This window comes from Montipora capricornis, chromosome 9 (genome assembly GCF_036669925.1).
Source record: "Montipora capricornis isolate CH-2021 chromosome 9, ASM3666992v2, whole genome shotgun sequence".
NCBI lineage: Eukaryota > Metazoa > Cnidaria > Anthozoa > Scleractinia > Acroporidae > Montipora > Montipora capricornis.
This window is the reverse complement of record NC_090891.1, coordinates 36,873,968-36,883,967: the sequence shown is the minus strand read 5'-3', so window position 1 is coordinate 36,883,967 and position 10,000 is coordinate 36,873,968. Positions and strand designations below refer to the sequence as shown.

The window sequence follows — 10,000 nt, the reverse complement described above, 5'->3', positions numbered from 1 at the left end:
TGTCACCCGAAAAAACTTTCGATTAATGTCCCCTAGGTACAAACAACTGGAAATACGTGCACAAGAATGAACTTATGTGCATAGAATCTGCAACGGAACTACATTGACGTGGGTACACATGATTTCGTAGTGCACAGAAATAGAACCAGGAGACTAATCCATTCCACACGGGTCTTGACTTCCCAGGTGCCAGCTAAGTAAGCGCAATAGGTAAGATATCTATGACGTCACCCAGAGCCTCGCTGACTCCCGAAAAAAGGGATCGTTCTTTTACTCTGGTTGTTGGCACTTGAACAACAAATGGGATGTTGGTGAACATAAACCTTCCCTATTGATCGAGGGGCGATATTTGTCATCCAAAATAGCGAAAGGCAAGAAACAGGAAATTGAATGCAGTTTGTCCGTGTAAGTGCTGGCAGTGCCTGTTTTGTTGGGGAAAAGCTGGGGAAGGAAGGCCTCACAACAAACAGCTGAATGCCTCAGAGTTTTCTACTACAGGTTTTGCTAAGGCACTGAATTTTGCGCTTGTCTCTTGCCCGAAAGTGACTGTCACACCCACCCTGCTCGAGCTGGATTCATCAGAGGTTGTCATTAACGCTCTCACTGTTTTGTCGCTAGTTTGTCAACACACTCTTCCACAAACAACTGCATCTAAATTCCCCGACAAAATATAAAAAGGAAAACAAGTAGAGCGGATTATTATTTTAATACTTCATAATCCAAAACCAAATTGTTGAGACCTTCTAAAATTCCATGTCCATATAGCGATGTTTCTCGTGACGTCACCCATTGTTATTAATATGCCAACCAGAACCTAATTGGCTGTTGAAACAATGACTTCTTTTGTTCTGTGGTTGGCAAATTTGTACATCAAAAGAAATTTGACGTCAATGTTTGTAAACAAGAAATATCGCTATATGACAAATTAATTTCAAGAAGTAAATCTTCATATTAAGGCTCCCCACTCACACACAAAACAATATGGGGAGGGGAGGGGAGGGGAGGGGAGGGGAGGGGAGGGGAGGGGAGGGGAGGGGAGGGGAGGGGAGGGGAGGGGAGGGGAGGTGCTGGGACACCCTAACCCTACCAAGTATCACTCCAGGTCCCCACTCCTCCCCCCCACCCGATCCAGTCCTACCTTAACAACACCACTTGTAGTTGACTTCAGGGGTATCATGACAGATTCTCTTCCCTTTTCAATTCCTTCATCTGCTTGAACCCATGGAAATTCCTGAAACAAATAGAATTAATGCTGCCAATAAGTATTGATAACCCCTGGGTAAAATATGTTGTAAATAGTGGATATTACATGGCCGTGCGGGGATACAAATTTTATCTTCGAGTACCGAAAGTATCTCTCACGAGTGAGCGAAGAGAACGAGTGAGATATATATATATATATATTCTCACATGTGAAACATTAAAAATATATGTTTACTGCGAGGGATGAAGGCATGATTTTTTAGTAAAAGGAAAAATCCTGGTATTTCATCAGTATCTAACATATAATAAAGGCAAAAACGTAAGACCCAAGAAACAGAAAATTTCAAACTACTGTTTACTGTACCTCCGCGGGTTTAGGGCCGGAGTTCTAACGACTCAAACTTAATTAAGGTAAATTAAGCCTTTGACTTTAAGACTGATTGACGTAAAATTGTGGGTTCTTTGTGGTTTGTGTCGGAGATGAAAACTTTTGTCAAGAGTGGAAGAATGATGACTAAACAAACATTCGCTCCCTAACGACACAGCTACAGTTTTTACAGAAACTTATCCCTTCTAACGACTTACTCCACGATGTCCAGGATTGACCCTAATTAGATACACCCCTAATTTTGACATTCAACACGAAGTGTCCCTTTAAGGACGGTGCCTACTAATTCAAAGGTATTTTTGCCCCGGTTTATGATTATGCAGCAAATGTAGATCTTAACAGGTGTTATTAAAATCCAAAAAGAAAATTGGGGGTAACCACGCACTTTTCAAAGATAATTGATGAATACTATTTGTAAAAAGCTTTAAAATACAAACCAATGTATGGCGTTCTTTCTCAAATTGGAAACTTGATTATCTCTGAATAATGTATGGTTAACCCCCAATTTTCTTTTTGGATACCAAGATTAATTACTAAGATCTACTTTCTCCGGATAGTTTTAAACCGCGCAACAATATCCCTATTTTGGTAAGCATCACCGATAGGAAACCCGAGTATCTCGAGATGCGCAGAACGTATGCGCAATAACAATAGTAGGCACCGTTCTTAAGACTAAGCATTTGCTATCTATTTCCAACAATAAGGTATAAAGGTCAGGCATATGTTGCAGTAGTAGTAGCAGTTTTGTTTATTGAAACCTCTAGCAGATTATAATCTGAATTACAGGTCTGGTCAGATATAACTATAGGAATAATTAACGAGGGATCCACTGTAATTGGCTATGCTGTAGTGGTCTCCCCGCCTAATAATTTTTTTTTTTTTTTTTTTTTCTTTTCTCCTTGTATTATTTTTTCTATTTCTACCTATATATTTATATTGTATTCCAGTTAGGCGAAGCTAAATAAATAAATAAATAAATAAATAAATAGATACTTATAAATGCTGAATACGATATATATACATAAATAATACAAACTACACTAATAAACAAATTACATCAAGTCAGTAGCGTATTTGCTTGTGACAAAGTCACCAAACCTATTTGTGGCAGTTATCTTAGTTCTTACCCTATCTCTCGATCTGATTGAGTAGTGGGCGGAAGCACTCGTAGATTTTAATCTACTAGCTACTAGCTTGTAAACTGGGTTATCCGGATTAAGCTGCGCAATAAATTTGTGACAAGCCGCTGATCCACAATCTTGGAGGGTTGATATACCGGCTAAATTTAAGGCCTCGCTATAGGTGGAGCCAGGAAAGCCAATCATATTGCTAGCTCGCCTTGACTTAAGAGTCGACTTAAACAACTTTATCCATATTGTTTCTTAATATAGTGAGCGGTTGAGTCGGAGAAATTACCGTAAAGGTTGACAGTCTCTGGTGTGAAGACGTGATATGGGAAGCGCACCATCAAGGAATCCGAGAACTAGAGCGGTAAGTGACTAGAAAAAAAGCACATTGATTGGAAGACACACACAAAAATTAAACAAAGTCGGCAAGCATATATATATATATAACTGAGATCTTAACACAAGTTTTAGAGAGTTTAGGCCCGGCGATAATAATAGCATACGAAAACGACAGTTATTCCATTTCACCTTGGTAAGTCCTTCGCGATTTCTTCTTCTCGTTCGTGATCTTTTTTCTGAGCAAAGTAACCTGAAAAATAAATTGCTTTGGAATTGCCTTAAAGTAAACTATTAGAATGAACACTTCACTGTCGTACACTCACGCTCTCCGGCGTTAAAATTCAATTAACTCATCCCTTGTTTTGCAAAGTACAGTAAAAATGCTCTAAAATGTGTTCCGCACATGCAGCGAATTATTTTTCCCACATCGACTCAGCTAGTCACCCAAATTTTTAATCGACATATTTTCGACCTTGGAACTTAAAAGATTATTGATTAGAATTAGAAGTACGGAAAACAGAGCGGATTTAACAGGGCCTTTTAAGTGGCAAAGGGACAAAGCATAATAACAATATATTAATATACGTTATTCATGTGCAAATAAGAATAGAAGAATTTAGCTGCTGTCAAAGTCCTAATAGCAAATTATGCGAAAACAGGCTCAGTGCTACAAAATTCACGGGGTTCTATCAGTAAACGCAAGAATCTTGCTGGTAATCGGCGCGGAGAACTATGGTCAGTTTTTTAATTGAGGACCGCACACAGGTGAAAGTCATTTCCATTGCTCGTCATAAGGCACGTAGTGCAGTAAATAGAAGTGGGTTGTTGAGTTCAAATCAAATAAATCGGTTTATTTAGCAAAATATATGCACAAATGACCAAATGGCTCGCCTTCCGCCGTCCGAGTTCGGTCACGATTTCAACAACGCATAATTCGGTGTCTCCATGGCATTTCTTTGTTGTCAGGTTGCGCAAGGTTATTCACCTTTAACCTGTTCATTTGGTCTTCAAATTGAAATACAGAATTTTGGAATCCTTCGTCGTCGTCAATAACCAAGAAAGAATTTAGGAATGTCAATTGCAGTTTGGTTTAGGACATATTAAAATGTTGACATTTTCGATCACAATAGACCTTTTCGGCTTGTACATTTTGTTTTCCCATTTCAGACCACGTGATGTTCTCAAGGGAATGTTTCTTTTGTTTTTTCATAAGTTATGCATACATATGCACGTGCATAAGACGACATTTGAAAGACACTGTTCCCTAGAGTAACATCATGTGGTCTGAAATGGGAAAACAAAACGTACAAGCTGAAAAGGTCTATTGGTCCGAGGGCGAAGTATTCTATAAACTTTTGAGACATTTCGAAGCAGTCGCAGCAAATAAGAGACAACTTTTTATGAGTTTTTAATATTATAATTAATGTATACGGAACGCAGACAAAGAAAGAAGCACATCCTATGACGCGGATTAAGTCAAGTGTGACCATCCTGTTCACGTAACCTTAATCTCCCTTTATGGCTTTGAAGAAAGGTCAGGACTTTGTCGAATCGGCATAGAATTTTTGCTTTAGGATAGTCTTTTTTTCACTTGATTTAAACTTAATCATATCTTTTTATCATATTATCGTAACTTTTATTTTAAATTTAACTCAAAATGCTTTGCGGCCTGGTTATACATACGACGCAAGCACGAACGCGGGGGCAACAGCACGGAAACCCAGCCCTTTTGTTACATCAAAAAGTTAATATGCTTACGCCAGCTCTAATGACGTATGCAGGACACGTTTGTGCAGTATGGAATCAACCTCGGATTATGGCTGTGTAGAGTAAAGGTATAACAGGCCATTTTACAGTTGTTAACTCAGCGACCTAGCCTATGAATGGTTGCGAGGCCGCCGGTGACCTTGTATTGATACAGCCCCCACTGCTTTCACAGCGGTTTTCAATTGAGTGTTGAAAGTAATTAGCGAATTACTTTGGTTTTGCATCTACTTCACTCTGTGATTGCTTCAAAGTTCTCTGGCCACTTTTTCAACCAATCAGAAGTGAAAGCAAAACCAATCGGCTCACGCATGCACGTTTTCCCGCGCTTTGTGTCGGCTACGTGTAATTACTTTGGGTTTTGATTGGTTTACTGGATTGTCTCAGTCCTTTTTGATTGGCCAAAGTAATTACTTTGGTTTTGGTTTTACGACACTCAATTGAAACTCGCTCTATCATGTAAATTGTGTTGTTGTAATTCTATTTAGTCCATATTAACATTACAAAGGCACGGAGGTTTGTATCAAAACAAGGTCACCGGCAGCCTCGCTTCCATTCTTAGGCCAGGTAACTTAGCTACAACTGTAAAATGGTCTATTGACTAGTCAACCCTAATGGTTATCTTCAACATTTCAGCCGGACGCATGGCCACCGTTTCCACGGCTAGCCTCATCAGTAGAAGCTCTCAAGCCTCGATATGACGTAGTCGTTGTTGGTTCTGGTTATGGCGCTTCTATTGCAGCGAGCCGCTGTGCAAGAGCTGGCCAGTCTGTTTGCGTGCTTGAAAGAGGAAAGGAGTGGCATCCTGGCCAGTTTCCCGAGACTTTCAGGGACGCGGCGAAAGAAACTCAAACCACTTTTGGTGGGAAAAAGGAGAAGAAAGGTAAGTACCGGTAAGATTAACTCGGATGATTTGATGAAATGATGATTTGATAAAAGGTATAATCTTTTCAAGATAAATTCGAAGAAACTGTGCAGCGCAATATTGGGGATGAATGGTAAAGGAAAGTTTAAATTTTCGCCTCTCGAATTTCAAACCGCTGATGAAGAGGGAGTAGTACCCTCGATAGTTCTGGTTCACATTTTAAATTGTCAGGTGCAAATTTAATATTTTCTCAGACAGCCTTGCAGCTAAAATAAACCTTTTTGCAGAAACGGGAGACATTTTGATTTCTATTGTTTTAAATAGCTATTATGGGATGCCCAAGGGGCAAATACATATCAATTTGCCCCTGAGCATCCCATAATGTCGTTCGAAACAACTTTATAGAAATCAAAGTGGCCGCCGTACACGTAAAAAGATCCATTAAGAGGAACCTCTTGTTTAATACATTTCGCCTTAGTTGGATTGTATGCGTACTCCCACCCTGCGAGCAGAGCCTCCTTTTGTCTTTTTCTTTACTGAGGAAGAGAAAAGGAGGCTCTGCCCGAATCGCGTCAACTCTTTGTAGCCGCCGCAGCCCGAGCTTCTGGACTAGTCAATCTTGTTTTCTCTCTTCAAACCGGTTTTTCCAGTGCGAGCGTCCGTTTAGTGACAAAACCGATGGTTATAATTGAGCCTGCTGTACCATGAAAAACCAAGATGGCGGCGAGATCTGGCATATTAGACTTGGATTCGAGACTGTATCCTGGCAACATGCAGTGCATATTCAATAAAGATCTTACTCGATTCACGCATGCAGAGTCCTTCTCGAGAACGCCAAAATCGAGCAAGCAAAAGAAAGGCTCTGCTAGCAGGATGACGTACTCCATAGCGCATCCAAAGTCTGAAGATTTGTAGTGTTTTTAGGCATTGTAAGATAAAAGACTTATTCGTAGATATTGCAGAGGATTATAAGGGAAGATTCCTTCAGCATTATGGAGGAAAATTCATATAACTCATTAAGTTGAAGGCAGAGAGCACACAAAGACGGGAGCCGACAACGACCAGCAAATCAATTGCAAAATCCCATGACATTTTCATTCTTAGCTTGCACTCACGTGATAAGACGACCATGTTAGTGTACAAAACAAAAGCAAAATGTCGCTCGCGTTTTGCATAATAATAGAGCCCAACTCCCAAAAGACTTTTTCGCTATTGTTCAGTACAACAACATGGCCGCCTTGATCTCAGGTGCAAGCCAAGGATAGTTTGAAGTTCCCCCAGATCTTGCAGCAAGGACCCCAACTGAATTTGGAGATGACATAACGTGAAAACCATCTACAGATATTAAACAGTTTTACAGTATGTTTACGTATAAGTTAAGTATATTTTTGGTGCTTGCATAGGGATTTTCTAGGGAAAATTCAATCAGTGGCTGCAATGCTTATGTGTAATAAGCTGTCTATTTATCTTAAAACAGGGAAGGCCAACAAGCTATTCGATTTCTTTTTTACCGATGATTTGACCGTGATCCAAGGGAGTGGCCTGGGAGGGACCTCTCTCATCAACGCCAACGTAGCACTTGATGCGGATCCCGCGGTCTTTCAGGACTCGGTTTGGCCAAAGGAACTGCAAAATGACATCGGACAAATGATGAACGTTGATCGAAAGCATTTTTTCCACATGATCAAGCCAAGGCCATACCCTGATAACTACCCACAATTACACAAGATCGACAGAATGAAGGAAGCTCTTGGTGGGTTTGATATCGAAGACCTGGATAAGATACTGTACAAGACACCCTTATTCGTGACATTTGAAGACAAGCGCCCAAATCACGTGGGAGTGCCTCAGCCCAGATGCACTGCTTGTGGAAATTGTGTCGCAGGTTGTAACGTTGGGGCTAAGAACACGTTAAATACGAACTTTTTGCCAGATGCAAAAGCGCATGGAGCTGAGATATTCACAGAGGTATGGTTTGATCTGCTTATATTTGATAGAGCAGAGTTGTTCTTGGCTCTCATTTGAGGCTAAGTGCTAAACAAGATGAAATATTATGGCCGTAAATTTACGATTATTCCTCCTCGTCGACATTACACAATATATATGGGTGAATTATTCTATTACTGAATCGGAACAAGAGGTTTTAAAGTAAAATATAGAATGAAAGATTGACTCTGACGTGTATGCTCACGTTGTGAAATCTTAAATTTGTCAATGTTACGTTTTGTCGTGTAGGATACGACAACAGAATGACGCGTGTCGCTCGTGCTGCACTATTATTACGTTTTGTGGCTATTGTCTCGTTACGTCCATAGGACATGATTAACGAGGAAAAATCTCATAACAATTCATGTTAGATGCAAAATTGGTCCCTATGAATTGATAAAAATGTAGTTTATTTCCGTACATATGAAAAACAAAAGGAAAGAACGGCGAAATGTGCTATCAATCAACACACATTCAGACAGGTTGTGTCAGTATAATTCAGTCTGTTTGGAATGTTCGAGTTAGATTGGTAAACGGCGTTTAGAGACCACCTTCGGGGCAGTTTTGATGAAAAATGCTGAAACTAAAGACACCAATGTGGTTTTGTTTTAATGAAAGAGATATTACATCTTAACCCCGTTGAAAAAAAAAAACGAAGAGATTTGTTTTTTCAATGTTGAGTGGGTGATACTCGGAAAATATCGAGTATTCCTTTAAAGGAGTCGAACATACGACTGACCTTCCGATTACTGGTTCGGATGCTCTATCACTGTGCTACCGAAGGCTTGTTCGGAGGTAAGCCATTAGATGGGTTCACATGCCAATCGGAGGTTTTCACGTGACGTCATCGTCGCCACGTTGGTAAGCGAAAACAAAAGATCGCTCATTAGCTTCTTTTGTTCGTCCACCAGAAGTCGTACATTTCTCTATTGTTATTGGTGTCTCTTGGGGTTGGTTGAAAACGTCTTATTGTAATTTGAAATTGTTCTTCGTTACCCCTTTTTTAAAGGTTGAGGTGACAGCAGTGTTGAAGGCTCAGAACTCAACAGGTTGGATCGTCGGCTTTCAACGAGTGGACGATGATAATTCTGACGAGGTCGAGCACTATGTGCAAGCAACTCGTGTCATTCTGGGTGCCGGTTCTTTGGGTTCGACGAAAATACTTTTGCGTTCTAAAGAAAGAGGACTCCCTGTATCAGATGAGCTTGGCAAAAGATTTTCAACAAATGGAGACGTGTTGGCGACCAGCTTCAATGGCGACCATTTCGCGAACACTGTTGGGGTTGAAACTAAAGACTTGCCTCATACCAAGCATCCACCAGGCCCGACTATCACTGCTGTTGCAGACTTCAGCAAAGTCGTAAAAGGAAGCTTTGAAAATCACTTTGTTCTAGAGGATTTTAACCCTCCTTCGATGTTTGCGGGACCTTATTCGGTCGCTCTGCCTTTTGCTGCAGACCTTATAGGCATTGAAAAATACCCTTCAAATGAGATGTTTGAGAGAATATTTCAGGTAACTTTAGTAGTCATTACTTTATCGAGAGATAAATGGCCATCTTCGCCCCTGTTTTTCAGGACCAATGAAACACAATCACCATACAACAGAACATTCAACAATAACTGTTAAGAATCCCCGACTGACCGGAGGCAATCCAGTTGGCTACTTATAAGTGCATGAAGGGGGTAGTTTCTAAAGAAACTGTGGTGCGGCGTCGGTGGGGAAGTAGTATACGAAGACTGGGTTTTATCAAAGGAGTTGATCATGTAAATTGGCCACCGTACAGAGATTCTAAAAGCTGACGTTTCGAGAGTTAGCCTTCGTCAGGGCTTTTAGAATCTCTGTACGGTGGCCAATTTACATCATCAACTCCGTTCATAAAACCACATTTTTGCATATTCATAAGTGCAGCTGAGAAGTTGAACCAGGAAATTCCAAGAACAAATTCAACGAGTGGTCAGAACGTGTCTTGAACACGGAATCCTTGGATCTCTAGGCAAGCACCTTTACCACTGGGCCGAACCGCCTCCTGAAAACTGCATTTCTCTTAGCCAATCAGAAATACGACTGATCGACAGAGCCAAGCAACGACAAGTAAAAAACGACTGAATAAGTGTATAACAAGAACAAAAAAAAAAAAAAGACAAAAAATAATGTTACAATTATAATAATTGTGATTGTTCACTCCGCGAAGCCATTTGTACCAATTTCTGCTTGTGCTTAGCTTTAAGTGTCCAAGATATTCTTCTTGGTTTTACATTTTTTGTTCAGTAGCAACTCTTCTGCCATCAGTACAAACACCTGGCTGTTTTAATTCTTGATTCCACAGA

General features: G+C 40.3%; 1 protein-coding gene across 1 annotated transcript in view; it reads left to right on the top strand.

Moving 5' to 3' along the window:
* The first annotated feature begins 2,985 nt into the window (after positions 1–2,985).
* The window catches only part of LOC138016165 (cholesterol oxidase-like), a 9,783-nt gene continuing 2,768 nt past the window's right edge, over positions 2,986–10,000 (top strand). The window contains exons 1-5 of the mRNA XM_068863342.1: positions 2,986–3,082; positions 5,458–5,704; positions 7,164–7,654; positions 8,682–9,185; position 10,000. The exon at position 10,000 is cut by the window's right edge and continues 315 nt beyond it. Of these exons, the coding sequence (XP_068719443.1) occupies positions 3,044–3,082; positions 5,458–5,704; positions 7,164–7,654; positions 8,682–9,185; position 10,000 (1,282 nt within the window). The 5' untranslated portion in view covers positions 2,986–3,043. The remainder of the gene's footprint in view (positions 3,083–5,457; positions 5,705–7,163; positions 7,655–8,681; positions 9,186–9,999) is intronic.